The 20,277-nt window shown below is 43.2% G+C and overlaps 1 protein-coding gene across 1 annotated transcript in view; it reads left to right on the top strand.

Moving 5' to 3' along the window:
- The first annotated feature begins 6,720 nt into the window (after nt 1-6,720).
- YWHAQ (tyrosine 3-monooxygenase/tryptophan 5-monooxygenase activation protein theta) overlaps nt 6,721-20,277 on the top strand; it is a 36,486-nt gene continuing 22,929 nt past the window's right edge. The window contains exons 1-2 of the mRNA XM_059405132.1: nt 6,721-6,834; nt 7,225-7,588. Coding sequence (XP_059261115.1) covers nt 7,295-7,588 — 294 coding nt within the window. The 5' untranslated portion in view covers nt 6,721-6,834; nt 7,225-7,294. The remainder of the gene's footprint in view (nt 6,835-7,224; nt 7,589-20,277) is intronic.

Genomic DNA, 20,277 nt, shown 5'->3' with positions numbered 1-20,277 from the left:
AAGCTTTCTGATGCGTGACATCTGTCGGCACAATCTCTCCAGCCCACGCTTGAGTCTCCCTTCTCTCGACTCGCACAGCACTTACTGTGAGAGCCACACAATCGATGCCTGTGTGCATTGTTCTCGAACTGTTCTGTGTTCGTTCCGCCGTTCAACTGTCCTGAATTGTCTGCTGATGAGTCATAATTTGGGAGACGGTGAAGATTTGTTGCTTTGTGGACCAAAACTCAAATACATAGATATAGATAGAGTGTACATAATGGACTTCTTCAACAGCAACAACACGAGAACATCATGAACATTTTTGTGTGATGATGAAGGCCCATGGCTATACCCCTCAGCCCTGTCCAAGTTTTCTTTGCTCTGTGCCCTTAGACTAAGGGGCACCAACCTCTTGAGCTTTTTCATGTGTTTTTTGTGGGTTTGATGTCTCCACCCTGACAAGTGATTGCCTTGCATAGAGGGAATTCCCAGTCAGCTCCTGGGGACAGGCCTTCTAAAGCCTCAGCTGTCACTCCACTTGAATCATCAGGTGAGAAGGTTCAATGGATTCGTAGGGACTCCCAGGCACAGTTCTACTTCTGCCTTCTAAACAGCCATCTCTAGACCCCACAGGCTTGAAGCCGGGTAGGCGAGCACGTGAGAACCGCAAAAGGGAGGGCGAGCCTCCCTGCTCCTGCTGAGCTCTAGGTTTGGCACCCGCATTTGGGCTCTCCTCCAAGGTCATCGTAGGCACAGGTTGTGTCTTAATCATTTGGGGAATCCCAGCCTCTAGGACAGTATCTGGCACGTGGTAGCCCCTTCAATACTTTGTTGAAAGACCTAGCAAGAAACTGATCCTGAGTTAGGAGTGTAGCGCATACAAGCGTGTTCGTGCAGGAAGTTAAGGAAGGATTTCTGACGGCTCAGCGACTTTCCGTGCTAACTTCAAAGCTCTTCATATGCTCTTCATAGCACATGCAATCCTGTGTTTATGGCATTTGTGAATATCCTACCATTCTAGTGATTTCATATATGGTTCGGTGCAAACAATAGCTGTTATTGGAAATGTCCCCTTGATGACCTTGATTCACTCACAAAACAAAACTTTGCTAAATACCTTCTGGGTCCATCAGACACCAGGGACACGGAAGGCAGAGGAAGGCCTGCCCGCTGGAAGGCCATAGGCTAAACGGAGAGATGGGCATGTAATTAACTAAAGGAAACAGACCGGACCGAGAAGGTGCCCTTTCCCTGCAGATGTGTTGAGTGTAAAAACAGACTTCCACCCACCAGCGTCAAATGACTAAACATTATTCCTGGGCTGCAAACATCACAGCTTCTGTCTTCTTCCATCACAGGTGGCTCAGAGTCTGGTTTATTGTGGCAGAAGTAGATGGAAATCAGACAGGCCTGTTTGTGAATCTTAACTCTACTGCTTACCAATTTGGACAGGTAATGTAGCCTCCCCAAAGATCAATTTGTTCAACCATACAGTGGGAATTATAATACCTGCCTTTTGTTGAGAGGGTAGTAGACATACAAGATCAAAAAAGAACTCTTGGGGCACCTGGATGGTTCAGTCCTTAAGCGTCTGCCTTTGGCTCAGGTCATGATTCCAGGGGCCTGGGATCAAGTCCTACATCAGGCTCCCTGCTCAGCAGGAAACCTGCTTCTTCCTCTCCCACTCCCCATGCTTGTGTTCCCTCTCTCGCTGTCTTTCTCTGTCAAATAAATAAATAAAATCTTAAAAAAAAAGAAGAAGAAGAAGAAAATGTTGGGGTTGCCTAGCTGGCTGGCTGAGTTGGTAGAGCATATGACTCTTGATCTTGGGGTCATGAGTTCAAGCCCTACATTGGGCATAGAGCTTATATTAAAAATTTAAAAAGTGGGGCGCCTGGGTGGCTCAGTCGGTTGGGTATCTGACTCTGGATTTTGCCTCAGGTCATGATCTCAGGGTCCTGGGATCAAGCCCCAGGTTGGGCTCTGCTCTCAGCAAGAAGTCTGCTTTAGTATTCTCTCTCTCCTTCTCCCTCTGCCCCTCCCCTGTTTGGGTATTATCTCTCTCTCTCTCTCTTTAAAATAAATAAATAAATCTTAAAAATGAAAGGAAGGAAGGAAGAAAGAAGGGAAGGAAGGAGAGAAGGAAAATTCTTACCCTCAGGAAGCTCATAGTCTTACTGAGAGAAATCATTATGTCATAGACATATGCTTAAAGGTGTTTAAAAATATCATATCATTTTTTGGGTAAAAAAAGAAAGTTATTGGTTGTAATAGTCAAGATTCTCCAGAGAAAGAAAACCGATAGGATGTGTATACATACAGAAAAATACTTATTGCAAAAAAAAAAAATACTTATTGCAAGGAATCAGCAAATCCAAAATCTGTAGGGTGGGCCTATGGACTGAGGACCCAGGAGAACCAATGTTTCTGTCTGAGTCTGAAGGCTGTCTGCTGCAAACTGAAGAAGAGCTGATATTTCAGATGAAGTTCAAAGACCATCTGCTGGAGAAGTCTCTCTTGCTCAAGTGAAACTACTCTTTTGTTTTCAGGCCTTTGACTGATTGGATGTGGCCCACCCACAGTACACAGAGCACAATCTGCTTACTCAAAGCCCACCAACTTACACGTTAATCTCTACCCAAAACACTGTCACAGAATAATGTTTGATTAAATACCTGGGCACCCCATGACTCAACCAGGTTGAGCCATTAAATTAGCCATCACACTGAACAAAGTGAGGAATGCCATCTCATTAATGTAAAACCACATACATGTATCCACACAAAAAGAGAGCTCTAGAAGGCGATCAACAAAACACTAGCAGCGGTCACCTCTCAGAGTCAGGCTCTCAAGATGTTTGGATTGTCCCTTCAACATTTATGTATTGTTTCCTTTTTTGGTAGAATGAATGCTATTTCATTTTCAGTTAACATTATCGTCACTATCATCATTACGAAAGCGATCAAACGTTTTAAAAAATACTCTGTTGCCTGGCACATAGGAAATGCTGGGGAAATGGCGGGGTACCGGGACCCTTCCCCAAGAGGCCAGGTGACCAAAAGCTGCTTCAGGAAGCCTGACATCCTACCAGTGAAGTTTTGTTCTTCAAATGGAAGAGCTAGCTTACTCTCCTCTTAAAACACAAGTCGTGACAGAAGTATTGTTTGAAGACTTACGTGTTTGTTTGTTTTTAAGTAGGCTCCACACTGCACTCAATGCAGGACTCGAACTTAAGACCCTCGGATTGTAACCTGAGCTGAGGTCAAGAGTCAGATGCTTAACCAACTGAGCCACCCAGGCGCCCTTAGACTTACATGGTTTTTAATGAAGGAATGACCTGGTATATTTTTTTCCTTAAAGTACACAGTTATGTGGCCCCAGGGATGTCCAGGAGATGCCAAAAATGGGGTAACTATGGGCACAGAGGTATGCCTAGAGATGGCAGGAATAAGCTTCTCCCATGGCAGGCCTGATGGGAAACTGAGTCCTGACCTTAAGCCAGGGAAAGTCTGGAAGACTTCCCTGACCAAGCTCCCTTGATTTCTCTGCCTGTCTGGGCTCTATGTGGATCTCATTTAGTGCCTCCAGGTAGAGTGAACAGAGGGGGCAGCTCTTCAACAAGCCACTAAACAGAAATATTGATCACGATTACACAGGGATTCAGGTGAAGAGTCTTACTCAAATGTTTGTTTGTTGGTAAAATATCCGCCATATGGCGGGAGAGGAAGAAGTTCCTCGGAAATGACCTACTGCTCTGTGCAAATAAACCACCGAAACAATTTATGAGTAAACTCAACTGGGAGGACTCATTCATTCTGAAATGTACACTGACAGTGGCCATTCTGCAGGCGATTAACTCCACTAATTAGGCAGTGATTCAAGCGATGAGGCTCCTTGCTGTGGGCGGGCATCTTCCTCCTCCTCTGTGTCCTATCCCCAAACAGAGGGAAGGAAGGAAGAAAACTAGCATTTACTGAACATTTGCGATACGCCCAACATCTTCCTATGTGATAGCTCTACAACAATCGTGTGATGCACCATGATTTTTGTGGGTTAGGGAACCCTGGAGGGGATCAGGGAGTCCAAGGTCAGACTGGAAATAAATAGCAGGGCTGGAATGTCAGATCTTCAGGCTTCAGAATCAGTGTGCTTCCTCTGGCTCCAGCAGCTTCTTCTCACCAAGGAATTTAGTGAAAATAACAAGAACATCAGACAAATAAGTAGTAACTTGTCAGTACTTTCTTTGCGAGCTGTCTGTTCCCTAGAGGGCTTGCCAGCACGTTGGATGTGAAGGTTTAACATATTTTATCTTTACAGGAGGTGAAACTCCTGGAGGACAGAGAATAGTCTGATCTTTCCTCGAGTCCCGACAGCATTGAGCAAAGATCTGGCAGACCGGAAACAGAAATGGGCTTGGGTGCCCAGGTCACCTGCAAAGGTCCACATCCAGCTAGGAGTTCTGCACATAATACTTAATCTCTCTGTGCTTCAGATTCCTTATCCGTGAGACAGAGGGGATGATTAGAGTAGTGTGGACTTCACGTGGCATTAAGCAGATTAAATGAGTTAATACAAAAGACTTAAAATGGTGTCTGACGCATGTATTCACTCAGTAAGTGTTAGATTTTTATGTGTCGGGGAACCTGAAGTGCCCAGGGCTTTAATTTTCTCTTCCCAAGTTCGGTCCGTGTAGAGGTGTTCAGGTATGCCCGTGTCCCTCGAGACCCCCATAAAATACTTTGTAATTTCATAGTGTGCCATTATTTTGAAGCACATTTCACCCACGATTGCAGATGATTGTAACTGTATGAGCTGGTGCTCAATGAATATTTGATGATTGAAGGAAAGCAGACATTTTAGAGACTGAGTTACAGAGAGCAGCAAAAACTTGCCCAAGGTCACCCAGGGAGATGGCAGCACAGCCCAGACTTTCCAACAACGAATTAGTGTGCTTGCCCCTTCCCTCCCTGCCTACCACAGAGGGCCAGTCCCCTGACGATCGCCTTCAAGCGTCTCTGTCCCCTGTCTACCTCCACCGGTATGTCCCCTTGCCTGTGCTGTCTCTAATTTCTAAGCTTGAAGTTCACTGGTTATACAGAAAGCATTTTATCTGACCTTCCACATGCAAATTCTTTCTATTGGGATTTCTTGGTGTCCGGCTCCATCCCAGCCCACATGGCCATAAACACTGTGTGTCTGCAGCTTGGCCCCAGGAATTCCAGAAATAACAGCAGGGCCCTATGTTAGAATGCTAGGACATAGTGAGGCATTTTTGCATTGACACGGGCCCTTTCCAACCCAGGCCTCTCCTGTCCATCAAAGCACAAAGCAACCTTTACAAGTTAGGACAGGGAGGGGTACATAGGAGGGAGTTTACATTTCTGGAGAGTCTGTACCTTCTCCTGCCATCTGTGCGAACTCTCAGATCATCCATTCTGGAGATTCTCCAGATCTGCTCCAGCCGCCCTAGCACCATTGGATCTGAAATTCTTTCTCTGCTGTGGCATTCTTTGGCTTTCAAAGATCCATTCCCTTGGACTTGCTGGAACTGAAATCACAGCAGTGTGAGCCCAGATGGCGATTTTCATCTTAAGATGGCACAGAGGCCTCTTCCCGGATACCCGGGGACAGGCACCTGATTTGTCAGGCCAGGAGAGAAGGGAGGGGCTGGAGGGGTGTGCCTAGTGTAAAGAGAAAAGAAAGTGCTAGTGATGACCCCCATAAAAGGCATCTGGGGCAAACTTTCTCACTTCTGAAGGGTCTGAACAGGAAAAGTCTAGGAGAAGTCTAAAGCGAGCATCTAGAAGTCTAGGTTTTCCAGTGTCCCCTCAAAATTAACATCAGAAAATAAAATCCATTTACACATAAAACGTGGAAAAAAACATGTATTTAGACAATAACCTGGAAAGACTAGACGGAGATATAAAAACAGCTGCTTTGGGCGGGCAGGGGAGTTTAATGCGTGCTTTACTCCGGATTATCCCGAGTGTCAGAATAAAATCAGAATACCCGGCCATTGCGGGAGAGACCTGCCTGGAGTTTCTTGGGAATTTTCCAAGGGAATTTTTGGCTTTGGGTGCCCGTCTGAAAGCTTGAGCTGATCCTAAAAAGTCGTTCTTAAGCGAATTCTCTTAAGCGAATTCCTCTTCAGTGGGGATGGGATAATTTCTAATTCGGAGCTCCAGTCGCAACGTCATTCAAGGCTGGGTTCAGGGTATGGAACTCCAAACCTTTGTCACGAACGGGAAGGTGGAGGAAAGACCGGAGCTCGTGCGACCCGCAGCCGCCTCTGTCACCATCCCGGGCCCTGCTCAGCGGAGCCGAGGAGAGCCGCAGCGGCGTTAGTCCGCAAGATGCACTGCACCATCTGCAGCGGTGCGGCAGCAGGGGCCGCGGCCACCGCCGGAGAGGTGGGGCGAGCCTCCCGCTCCCGTGCCGCACCCACAAGTGCTGGGGGTGGCGGGGAGGATGAGGGGAGTTGGTAACAGCATCGCCATGGCAACAGTGACGTCCTTTTACCCTGGATCTAATTGGAGGAAACCCCGTGGCCGAAGCCGCAGCCTGCCGGCCAACCGAACTTGCCCAAGCCGACCCACCCTCCTAGCCTCCGCTTCCCCTCCCGCCCCGCCCTCTTTGCCCCCTTCCGCGCGCTCAGTCTTCATTGGCCAGCCGCCGAGCTGGAGGCGGGACTCTCGGGAGCAGCGCGGCGCGTCATTGGGCGGCAGGAGCGAGGGCCGCGGCGCGGCGGCCCGCCCCTCGGCTCCGGGCTAGGCTGCGACGGGAGGGTCCTCGGCTAAAGCCAAAAGCGGATCAAAGTGGTGGGACTCGCGCCGCGGCCGCGGAGACGTGAAGGTGAGCGCCGCCGTCGCCCCTGGCCCTTCCCGGGCCTGGCCGGGCCTGAGGGGAGGGCGGGAGGCCGGCCCCCGGGAGCGGCCGGCCTCGACGCCGCGCTCCTCAGGGACGGCTCTGGCGGCAAGGTGTGGGCCAACGGCCGCTTCCATCTTGGGCCAGGCGGGCGCGGGAGCGGCCCTTCCTCCTCCCCTGCCGCGGGCCGCCTCCGCGGGGCGCCCCTCTGCCTCCCGGGCGCCTGCGGGGAGCGTGGGCGGGGGAGGGAAATTCAACTGGGCGGCGCGTGCGGGGATGGACAAAAGGGGCGGCTGGCGGGCGGCGGGCGGCCCGGGGCGGCGGGCGCATTGTCTGACGGCGCCGCCCCCGCCTTTCTGTCTGCGCCCCCGCCCGCAGGCCGTCCGCACGCCTCCTCGCGATCCGGGTCGGTGCTCGCCCTCGCCCTCGCTCTCCTCTCCGCGTCCCCATGGAGAAGACGGAGCTGATCCAGAAGGCGAAGCTGGCCGAACAGGCCGAGCGCTACGACGACATGGCCACCTGCATGAAGGCCGTGACCGAGCAGGGCGCCGAGCTGTCCAACGAGGAGCGCAACCTGCTCTCGGTGGCCTACAAGAACGTGGTCGGCGGCCGCAGGTCCGCCTGGAGGGTCATCTCGAGCATCGAGCAGAAAACCGACACCTCGGACAAGAAGTTGCAGCTGATTAAGGACTATCGGGAGAAAGTGGAGTCCGAGCTGAGGTCCATCTGCACCACGGTGCTGGTGAGTCTCCTGCACTGGTCCGGGCTGGGGAGAGACCGGGCGGCGGGAGCCCGGGAATTGTGCGACCGGGGCGCCAAGGCCCTTTTGTGTGTGAAGCCTTTCATTGAGAATTTCATGGGAATGGGAGAGAGACGTGTGCGCCGGGGCTTGCTGAGTCGTCTGCCGACGTGTGGAGGGTTTGACAAGCTTAGCCTTGGCCCTCCTGGATGTGTCGTTTCAGTTCTTAACACTCAAAAAGCTGCTTTTCCAAACTCTGTAACTTTGAAACATCCAAGTAGGTTTGTGCAAGACTGAAAATCCTTTTCTCAGGCGTACTGAGGCGATCTGGGAACCCCTTTAAACGAACGGAATCCACTCACAGGCTCCCGCCTGTTTGAAAGGACGTGCAGGCACCTTTTCGATAGAGACAGTATGTGTGTAGTAGGTTTTCGTCCCAAACCTAGTAATGGAAATCTACTTCGCAAATCTGAACAGATAACTTCATTTTTCAAGTAACAGTTATCTGTTGAGCTTTTCCGTGCTAAAAGGAGTGGAGGGGATGGGGAAAGTTCCGTAACTGTGAAAAAGGTACAGATAAATCCGAAGGACAAAATGTCCTGATAAATTTCAGTATTTGGTAATATTGTCTTGCTGTTACTTAGTTACACTTAAATACTAATGCGTGGAATCAAATTCATTTCTGGTGTGGAGCAGGCAAGGAAAGCTTTCCAGGTTTTGAACTGTCCAGTCTTAACAAGGGCGGCTATTGGGTGGAGTAGGTGACCCCTCTGATTCACTCTTACTAGTGGGAGAGAGTATTTTTAGCTTTGTCATGGCATTGGAGCTTTTGATCAGTAACGTAAGTTTTTAAATTTTAAATTCCAGCGTTATATCCTGGAGTGGTTTTTGTTTTTTTTAAGTACCATTTTTACAAAAGGCCTATTGATTCTCGGCATTTTAGGTGGGCTTTGAAAGGCAAGCGTGCTAGATTGGTGATTATTCAGGAAGCAGTAGCAGAGAAAATGCTTCTTTCCTTCCCAGCACTCTCTTTCTTGCCCCATCAGATAACATGTGGCAGGAAATTTTCCTTTTTACTTCTTTAACCTCGTTTTTTAATACAAATAATGGGTGATCTGGTCAAAATTATGGCTAATGGAGCTAGCAGGTAAAGGGGCAATGCACAGAGTGTACTTTATGTTATATTTATAGGTCTTAGCTCCACTCGGGCTGGCATTGAAGAGGCACTTTAAAAGCTTTTCAAACTGAATTGCTGCAAGTTGTCTTCAGAAATTTGCCAACTTGAAAGTGATGGCAAACTTCAGTAGCATATTGTAATGGTTATACATAACACTGACTCTGTTAGCAGATTCCGTTATGTTAAGGAGAGGCTTCTCCCTGTATGTCCTACTTTGGTGGCTCTCACAGCGTGTTTCAGTCTCTTTCTCTTCAGTTTTATTATTTCGCATTTTATTACTTACCTTGCCCCCATTCAGAATTACCACAGAGCTTTTCCTGTTCTCCCGCAAGTGAACTCTGGGCCGAAGGAATAACCCTATTTTGTGGTTCTTAGGAATTTAGTTTTTATGATGGCACGAATAGAGAAGAGTTGTGTTTAGTTAACAAGTGATTTGAAAGAGACGGCAAGTAGAGGAGAGAACCCCTGAAATGAGGACAATTTTTTTCTGCCAAGTGAAAAAGAATTGAGTTTGATTAGAGATGCCAAGGGTGTCTAAAATATTTTTACTAACAAAATGTGGCTTCAGAAACTAGTTGCTACTTGATGTGCAGCCTATAAAGAAATCCCAGGAAAGCCGATCTTCAAGTTGGCAACTGTATTTGAGAGCTTGGTATATGTGCAAGGCACTTTGCTAAGCAAAGAACAAAACCAAGAACTGTAGATTTTGTCCTCTAATAATTGATAATACGGAGTGCCTGTGAAAAATCCCAAATAAATAATTCCCATAGGGTGTTCATGAACAAAATGCTACATAGTTCAAAGGAAATTGAAACCCTCAGGAGAGGCTTCACAAAGCGTGGTTTTTGGAGTGAGCTTTGTTGGAGGAGAATGAGGAAAGGGAGGTGGGAACCATACAAGAGAAGGTCAAGAGTGAGATGTTTTCATTTGGTTGACAGTGAGGGAGGTGAGGATTTTTGAATGGTGTACATGTTGCCATATCTAGAATTCATGGTTTGAGTGCTGATTACCTGCTGGTAGCCTTAATTGACAGACAAGGAGGAAGTGATAGACTAGTGAGCAAGAGTTTGATGATCGGTAAGTTAGTAATTTAATGCAAAGTCTACCAAAATAATGAGGAAAGAAGAGTGAGATTTCTGAACCTGGGTGCTAAAATGAGGTTTTCTCTTTTTTCCTTTGGTGAGCAGGAAGATGAATCTCGTGCAGAGAAAGTGAGTACAACTGACTTGTTACAGAAGACCAGTAAAGAGTAACCTGAAGGATGGGCAAAATTTTCGTCCTAAATGCCAGAGATTCTCAGCCTCTTTCTCTGTTACAGAGCAGTGGGTCGGGAGTTATTTGGACTGTTTACTCAAAATGACAGTGGCGGGTGGCCACTGTACTGAGAGAGGATACTGAACGGTAGAGGCAGGGAAAAATGTTAAAATCCAAATGAGTAAGCAGAAGAGCACAGCAGATTAAGAGGGCCCAAATGGCCAAGACTAAACTCTTTTTATCTCCAAGAGTTATCTTAGGTTAGAGATTTCACACAGTTACCTGCATCTCAGTGTTCTTTGTAAAACCAGAGTGTTGGGCTAAATTTCTGGGTCACTTTTCATTCTCATTTTGGAGGACCAGAAAGTTCTACATACAGGTCCTAGCCATTTGACCCCTGTTCTGACTTTCTCCCAACTCTAAGATGAGTAATTTTTAAAAGTCCAGGTTGAAGAACATGTCATTGACAGTGTATGTATGTAATGTTGGAAAACTAACAACTATAGTGAAACGGTTTCAGGAGAAGGAGGTGATGCACCAGTTGTTGGTTTATGGGGAGGAGCAAAGTTGAAGCAAGAAAGATTAGTAAGTTACATGACAGCCAGCCAGAGTAATAGCATGTGTGGCGTGTTTGGGAGTCATTAAGGACTTAGGTGTAAGATAAGGGCAAATCAAAGAAATCCAGAGTTTCACCAGAGCCTTCTGGGACTTGGGAACAAAATCTGTCATTTACAAAGTCAGTGACCTTGGAGTAAGAACAGGATACTTAGTGAATGTATACAAGATAACCTCTGACTCAGACAACCCTGTGTTATCCTTGGGTGTTGATGATCTTTTAGTAGACTAATTTTAATAAGCTGCTTTGGTATAACATATAAATAATGTCTGAAACTAAGGTACATATAAATAAGAACCATTTAAAATGGGATAACAAAACTGAACTTTGTCTATGTTCCTGTATAAAAGCGGTGTGACCTTAATTCAGTAATATGCTAGAATTTAGTTAAGGGTTCTAAATTAATCTTTACTGAAAATGTCTTGTGTTGGTTATTTTGAAGTAAGACTGATCTTGATAGTTCATGAATCTTAATGTAGTTTTATTGACATAATGGAAAAATTATGGACCCTGGAATCATACGGACTGTTGTTGAATCATTGCACCATAACCTTACAGTTTTGTGACACAGACAAGTTTCTTAATCTCTTGGCCTGTTTCTTCAGCTGTAAATTGGTGATCATGGTGCCTGCCTTAATGGGCTTCTAGTTAAAATAATACCAAATCACTGATATTTATTGGGCACTTACTAAACACTAAGCACTATTTTAAGCATTTTATATTCACCTTGTTCCCATAAATGAAGTTGACTGTTATTACTTCTGTTTTAAACTTGAGAGATCTGAGGCATAAGGAAGTTAAGTAACTTGGTCAACATCATGGAATTAGTAAATGGTAGAGCAGGGATTTGAACCCAAGGGGTATGACTAGATGAAATTAAATGAAATCCATTTGGCCCTAAATATAGGGTCGCTAACTGAAGATGACGGTGTGAATCTCTGTTTCAAGGAATTTGTTCAGTTTAATATAAGCCATTGTATTATGTCTGTAAGTTGTGAAGGAGGGAAGATAGGTCTGTGGTGGGCAAAACTCCTAGAGTCTTTAATTTTAAAGCCCTCCTTATATACAGGATATTGCAATAAAGTTCTAAAAGTTCTTGACTCTAGCATCTTTTGCCTTTAGATTATTAACTCCTTGAAGCCAAGAGTTGTTTTTTGAAGAGTGAGATGGAATGGAATGTTGTGCATACAGACATACAAGTGTAAAAGTTAGATGAGTGGTTCTCAGCCAGGGTGAATTTACCCTCAGCAGACATTTAGGAAGTTCTGGAAACCTTTTTTGCTTGTTGAGAATGGGAGGGCTACTACTAACATAGGATGAGTTAGAGGTCTGAATGCCTCTAAGCGTTATCTTATGCACGAGAAAAGGCACAGCAGTAAAGAATTAGCCCAAAGTGTCTGTGATGCCAAGCTTGAGAGGCTCTGGGCTGGATCATGGACAAAGTGAGCAGTATTGCGTTGTACTAGATTGTGTAATGCTTCCTTCGGGTTCTTCTTCTTCTTCTTCTTTTTTTTTTTTTTTGAAGATTTTATTTATTAGAGAGAGAGAAAAACAGGGATAGAGAGAGAACAGGAGCAGGAAGGAGAGAGAGAGAGGGGAGCCCAAGGCAGACCCTTAACCGACTGAGCTACCTAGGTACCCCTCCCTTTGAGTTCTTAGTAACATGCTGCCATCTTGTCAGAACGCTTTGTCTAGATTTCATTTTTTTTTTCTTGTTATTATTGTGTGTATGCTATTTTAATTCTAGAGTTCACTTTGCTGGAACTTAATCATTGAGTCCTGTATTTTCAAGGATGTATATCGTGTGTATGCCAAAACTCTTAAGCTTTGCTCTTTGAAAAATTTGGCACAGATTAAGAAGATGCAGCTGAAATTAAAATGAAATTTATTAGATAGAGGTAGTTAAAATTGATGAACAGCAAGTGTTCCCCTCTCATTTGTAACATGTATGCTATTTTTATGTGCATATGCATATGTGGTTTTAGGCATTTAAACCCTTGGTGTGTGTTTATTTGGATGTTGCTTAATTATGGTAATTCCCTGTTGAACATTTACGTTGTAAACCGTTTTTCTCCACTATAAACAACACTGGGAAGAACATCCTTGCTGCATGCTTTATGCTGGGATTTACTTAGGTTAAGTTCTTGGAAGTGAAGTTTCCAGATCAGAAGATGGGCTTTTCTTTTTTCCACATGGCCCTCTGAGAAGATTGTGTGCATTCCACTGTCAGCAGCAGTCGTGGAGAATGGCCATTTCTCCTTATTTCCAGCACAGATAGGTTTTTAAGGCTAACAAAAATCTAGTGACTGCAAGGGTTCAAATTTTACCTCCTTGTTCAGTATTGGAGGTAATGAGAACTACCTTTGTTCTTAGAAAGGGATAGTTACCAGACTTTTTTTTAAGTCTCGTGTATAGTTTCACTTATAAAATGGTACCATAGCATGGGTTAGTTAATTTAGGGTGCTTAACAGTTGGGAGATCGGCTTGATCATACTGATATTTTTATGTGATATTTCTCAATACCAGGTTTTGTGTTTAGCTCTAGTTGTTTCAGAGTAAGAACAGAATGTATCTTTGTACTAGTGACTCTCTAGGTATTAAGGAGGGGTGGTAGAGAAGGCATCATTTAAAAGATATGAAGAGAAGAAAAATTGTAGTTTATCCATTGATACTTTAAACTCTTAATTCATATAGGTAAATCAGTGATGAAAGTTTCTTGACTATTTCATGAAAAATAATCTGACCAGATTTGAAAACATTGTTTGCATATTGAGGTATTTAAAGAAAAAATGTTGTTGATGCTATCTAGGACCTCCAAATAATGGGTGGGGGCATAAATGAAACAAGAGGGTTTCTAAACCAGTACAGGGGGAGCTGGCTTCACTAGGAATCCCTTATACTGTTCTCTCTCATGCATATGTTTGAAATTCTCCATAATTAAGAAGGTTTTTCCCTCCTAGAAATTTCACTCCTAAGTATTTACACAAGAGGGATGAAGGGACAGGTCCAGAAAAAGACCTGGACAAGAATGTTTATGACAGCTTTATTTTAAGAACCAAAAACTGGTGACAGTCCATTAATAGTAAAGTGGGTAAACTGTGGTATATTCATATGCTGGAATACTACTCAGCAGTAAAAAGGAATGGACTTGGTATACACTATGATATAGATGAATTTCAAAAATATAAGTAAAGGCAGCTGTGCAGAAAAGTACACAATGGGGGCACCTGGGTGGCTCAGTCGGTTAATTGTTTGCCTTCAGCTCAGGTCATGATCTCAGGATCCTGGGATCAAGCCCCCATTGGGTTGATTGTCTGCTTCTGACTCTTACTCTGCCACTTCCCCCTCTCCCCCATTGCTTCTGTGCGAGTGCACTTTCTCTGAAATAAATACAATTTTTTTTTTTTTTTTTTAAGTACATTATGGGGATTCCTGGGTGGCTCAGTCGTTAAGCATCTGCCTTTGGCTTGGATCATGATCCTAGGATCCTGGGATCGAGCCCCATATCCAGCTCCCTGCTCAGCTGGGAGACTGCTTCTCCCTTTCCCACTCCCCCTGTTTGTGTTCCCTCTCTGGATGTGTCTGTCAAATAGATAAATAAAATCTTCAAAAAAAACAATGACAAAAAGATAAAAAGTACGTTATGTAATTTCATTTATATGAATTCTAGAGCAAGCAAAAGTAGTCCATGGGTGACAAGTCAGAAGAATGGTGGCCTCTCTAGGGATGGAAGCAGAGATTAACTTGACTGGAGGGAACTTTTTGTGGTGATTGTAATGTTCTTTATGTTGATACGGGTTTGAGTGCCACAGGTGTATGCATTTGTGAAAACTCACCAAATGTACATCTAACATTTATGCCTTTCATTTTATTTAAATTAATAGTAAAATCTTCGTGGTGGGTATAGGGGTGTTCACTGTAGCTGGTGGTAGCCGTGAATTAGGGATTTGACATTTTACACTGCTGTGATTGATTGTCTTTAAAACCTGTGGCAAGTAAACAGTAAAATTTAGGTCTTACCGATGTCAAGATAATAAACATGTATATAGAAAGGTATCAGTATCCACCTCAGAGAAAGGACTGGTTGGTAGATTTGGCACCAAAGCTTTTGTTTTATTTGGTGATGAATGTTAATTGGATTGATGGAGTTACGGGTTACAGTGCAAGACTTCCTAACTGAGTATTGGTCAGTGTTTTTTGTGGCAGTGTCTTTTTTTTTTTTTTTTAAGATTTTTTATTTATTTATTTGACAGAGAGACATCACAAGTAGGCAGAGAGAGAGAGAGAGAGAGAGAGAGAGGAGGAAGCAGGCTCCCTGCCAAGCAGAGAGCCTGATGCGGGACTCGATCCCAGGACCCTGAGATCATGACCTGAGCCGAAGGCAGGGGTTTAACCCACTGAGCCACCCAGGCGCCCTGTGGCAGTGTCTTTTTGTCTTTGTTTTGTTCTTAGTAAACTGTGTGCCCAATGTGGTGCTCGAACTTACCATCCCAAGATCAAAAGTCCCATGCTGGCTGAGCCAGCCAACCCTACCTCTAGGGCAGTGGTTTTCAAACTTACTGGACTCAAGAGCCATCTTTACAAACCTAAAAATATTGTGGAGCCCGAAAGCTTTTGTTTGTACAGATTATACCTGTAGATGTTTACATTAGTAGAAATTAAAAGTGAGAATTTTGTAATCCATTTAGAATATATTTGGAGTAATAAACTCATAGAAATTAACATACTGTGTGGCTTTAAAAATTGTGGTGAAATAGGGGTGGCTCAGTTGGTTAAAACCTATGCCTTCAGCTCGGCTTATGATCGCAGGGTCCTGGGATCGAGCCCCGCATTGGGCTTTCTGCTCAGCAGGGAGTATGCTTCCCCTTCTCTCTCTGCCTGTCTCTCTGCCTACTTGTGATGTGTCTGTCAAATAAATAAAATCTTTTAAAAAAATTGTGGTGAAATATACATAACCTAAAAATTTACTATTTTAAGTGTGCAGTTCTGGGGCATGAAGTACATTTACTTTGTGCAACCATCACCACCATCCATCTCCAGAACCTTTTTGTCTTCTCCAGCTGAACTCCTTATTCTCCCCTTCTGTCAACCACCATTCTCCTTTCCATCTCTAAATTTGACTTCTCTAGATACTTCATATAAGTGGAATAATAACTTTTAAGAGAAAAGTATCGGTGTTGCTTTATGTTAGTCTATTGCAGTATCCCATCTCTTACAGCTTCTGGAAAACTCCACTCATCTAACAATGACCATGAAAGAGCAAATAGCATCTTAATATTGTGAAAATGGTTTGACTTCGTGCCCCTTCCCCAAAGAGTGCAAGAGAGACTCCTAAAGGTCCCCACATCACACTTTGAAAATTGCTACTCTGTGGGGATTCTGCACTGAAACTTGCTAATCATTGCCTATCATCACCAGGTGTTGGAGCAGTTTTCTGAGTAGTTGTCATTCATTATGTGGTGATAATGAAATTTGTAAAGCCTCCTCCCTTCTCATTGCCCCATCCCTTCATCCCTTAAATTATTTTAAGAATATAGGTTTGGGGACCAGGAAAAGTCACAGACTTGGTAACAAAGAAAAAGGAAAAGTTGATTTTAGATATCGAGTAATACCCTATTCCTGAAAAAAAAATTAAAGAATTGGTATGTTGGAATGACTTCTGCTTCCTTATATTGAGAATGGTAGTAAAAAATTAAGATGATCTCTCTCTCTTTTTTTTTTTTTTAAAGATTTTATTTATTTATTTGACAGAGAGATCACAGTAGACAGAGAGGCAGGCAGAGAGAGAGAGAGAGAGAGGGAAGCAGGCTCCCTGCTGAGCAGAGAGCCAGATGCGGGACTCGATCCCAGGACCCTGAGATCATGACCTGAGCCGAAGGCAGCGGCTTAATCCACTAAGCCACCCAGGCACCCTTAAGATGGTCTCTCTTTTTACTCCTGAATTACCAACCCCAAAGTAGAGTTGGCATGAATGAAATATGTAGGTAATGATCTTTTGCAGTTGGTTTCATTTAGGTTTGAAAGTTACAAAGCTTTTGGAGATAGGTCTGCTATTAGCCAGCACGACTGAAGACTGAAGTATCTCAAGGAAACTTGTCTTTCACACAGATCTTCACTGTCTATTTCACATGAGCTGTTTTCCATGACTTTTTGTCCTCTGGACCTTTTATTCCAATTGGATTTGGTAATAAGCATGTCTCATGTATTATCCTTAGTTTACTAACTTTAACTGAACATTCCTTCCCTCTCCTGTATGTTTACGTAGGCTTTACTTGGAGAAGTGGGGAAACAGTGGTACAGGTGGTAAGAAAAAAAAAGTCTAAGGACTTTTTTTTTTTAAGGTTATTTGTTGGAGAGAAAGAAAGGAGAGAGAGAGCACAAGTAGGGGGAGCAGCAGGCAGAAGGGGAAGCAGGTGTCCCACTGAGCAAGGAGCTTGATGCAGGACTCTGGGATCATGACCTGAGCCAGCTGGGCACCCCAACTATAAGGGCTAATATAAACTTAACGTAAATGCTTGCTTCTTAAAGGGCAGTCTTAGATCACTGTTTATAAATATCTGGGTAACCATGTGAAATGAGTGGGGAAGTAAGTGAAAATGCTTTAAAACTAATGATACTGATGTTTAGATTAGACTTTTCACCGGCCAAGATGCTCTTGCTGGCGTTACTCAACTCGTATTAGTACTCCCATTTCCAGTATTGTTTTGCTTATTCACCAAGCAGCATTACTTGAATACGCTCAGAAAAGTTTTGTTCTTTAAAGGACTACTGTATTAGACACCTGCTGAGACACACACATACACACACATACACACAGAGAGACACACACACACACACACAGAGCATTCTGATCTTTCAGCTTGGTACTATTTCCAAGTATTTAACAATATATTATTTATTTATTTATTCAAGGATTGTTTTAAAAAAGTACTCTGCATCCAGCGTGGGGCTTGAACCACAACCCCAAGGTCAAGAGTCACATGCTCCATCGACTGAGCCAGCCAGGCACCCCTAGCAATATATTTTTTAGATCTTCTATGCACGTAGTCCATAATTTGATGGACTAGGGATGAGGTTAGAAAGGTTACGGTTAAGGGTTTATGCATCCTTTAATCAGAAAATAATTTAGATTATTCAAAGGCTCATTACAGAGACCAGGTATTGGTTCTTGGTGATGTCATAAACTTGACATCAAGTTCGGCATGATTGAGTGTCAGTTAATATAATCATGCTATATGAAAGTTATTTTTAATGTAATTTAGTTTTTACTGTATTTAATTTTTAAATAATAATTAAACATCCAGGACTGACTTTTGAAGTGGGAAATGGTGCTATGTTGAAGTGACTTCAAATGGAGATGGGACCTTTATCAGATACTGATTTTCCCCGGAAAGTTTTAATTTCTTCCTCCTTCCCCATACCTGCCAAGATATTTGAGGTAGAAGAAAACTTGGGAACCGTTTAATTAGAGACATGATCAGGAGAATAACAACTTCAGTCGATGGGGGAAGGAAGTAAAGGAGTGTGCATTGGCTGTGTTCAGTGGCAAAGTTGAAGAGTAAAGAAAATACTTAAATAGTAGTGTTTATTTGTTTGGCAAATATCTTTTCTATATCCAAGTTTGCATTTCATTTATTTTGCACAGAGATGAGCTTTGTCAAGAAAATGACATTTTAAAAAATTATTTCTTGTTACAATTTTTTGTCTTTAATTATTACTGTGTTTAAATATGCTGAACAAGGTGCCTGGTTGGCTCAGTTGGAGGGGTGGCAACCCTTGATCTGGGGCTTTAGTTCGAACCTCATGTTGGGTATAGAGATTACTTAAAAATAAAATTTTTAAATTTTTTTCTTTTAAGATTTTATTTATTTCTTTGAGAGATAATGAGTGAGAGAGAACAAGGTCAGAGGGAGAAGCAGACTCCCCAAGGAGCTGGGAGCCCGATGCAGGACTCGATCCTGGAAGTCCAGGATCATGACCTGAGCCAAAGGCAGCTGCTCAACCAACTGAGCCACCCAGGTGCCCTAAAATCTTTTTTTAAAAATAGATTAATATATAGTGTGCGCAGAGTAACCTGGTACAGTTTGAATAATTAAGCAGGCTGTATCTCTGTTTTATTTATAACCAGCTGTACATTCTTGGGAAGAAAAAAGGTGATCCTCTTTACGTAGATATCAGAAAAACGCTTCGTGATTCATTTTTGTCTGACAAGACTTCTGAGAATTTCTGCTTTTAATGTAAATGGCCTGGCAGATGTTTATAAAACTTATTTCGGCTATTGATGGAAATAATTTCCTTTCAGTTTTCTTTGAAGATACCAAAGCAGCATATCCCCGAATCTTGAGTCTTTGGAGGACCTACTAAGAATTGTTTTAAAATATTTTTCTATAGGAGGCTCCTGGCTGGCCCAGTTGGTAGAACATGCAACTCTTAATCTTGGGGGTCATAAGATCAAGCCTCATTTGGGCATAGAGCTTACTTACAAAAATAAAATAGGAGCACCTGGGTGGCTCAATAGGTTAATATCTCAGGTCATGATCCCAGGGTCCTGGGATGCAGTCCCATATTGGGCTCCCTGAAGCAGGGAGTCGGCTTCTACCTCTGCTCCCTCCCCGTACTTGCACGCATGTGCGCGCGCTTCTTGCACGCATGCTCAAAGATAAAAGTTTTTTTTTTTTTTTAAATAAAATAAAACACATTTTTCCATAAGATACAATATTGTCTTTCCTGCAGTAGAACTTATGATTAGAGAGTTTATGGGGAAAACAGGATTGAAGGGATGGATGGAAGTTAAAAATTAATCTCTAAAACTCTGAACAGAATTTAACAAGTATTCTCTGATCATCTGATCCTGTGTGCTACTGTTGTTTGTTCTGTTTTTAAATATTTCCTAAAATAAGACAAAGACAATGCACTCAAAATTTTAGTGATATTTTACTTCTATTTTCAAGTTATAATAATGAGTGCTATACAAGTAATTTCCTTTTTTTCCCCCTATTCTTCCTCTAAAGACACTTAATGATCTTCCTCTAGTTTCGAAGAAATGCTTGCAAAGTAGTTTGTCTTAGTTGCAGATACTCTTTATATTAGAGAAGTTTCTTTCTCCACTATCTTTATTTAATGACTTGGGAGTATCCGTTCATATTTATCCTTTTTTGTTTTGTTTTGTTTTTTAAATTAAACTCCATGCCCAGCATGGGGCCTGAACTCTTGAAGCAAAGATATCAAGAGTCTTATATATTCTATTGACTGAGCTAGCCAGTTGTTTTAATTAAATATAACTCAAATACTCTAAAATTCACCTATTTAAAGTATATGATTCAGTGGTTTTTAGCATATTTACAAAATTGAGCAGCACCACTATTATCTGATTTATTTTCATCATCACAAAAATCCTGTGCCCATTAGCAGTTATCCCCTCTCTCCACTTCTGCCAGCCCCTGACAACTACTAATTTACTTTCATTTTCTGTAGATTTGCCTATTCTGGACATTTCATCATATAAATGTAATTATACACTCTGTTATCTGTTTGACTTAGTGTAATGTCTTAAAGATGCATCCATGTTGGGACACCTGGGTGGCTCAGTGGGTTAAGCCTCTGCCTTTGGCTTGGGTCATGATCTCAGGGTTGTGGGATAATGGA

Source organism: Mustela nigripes, chromosome 7, assembly GCF_022355385.1.
Source record: "Mustela nigripes isolate SB6536 chromosome 7, MUSNIG.SB6536, whole genome shotgun sequence".
Lineage (NCBI taxonomy): Eukaryota > Metazoa > Chordata > Mammalia > Carnivora > Mustelidae > Mustela > Mustela nigripes.
This window is presented reverse-complemented; position numbering and strand designations above follow the sequence as displayed.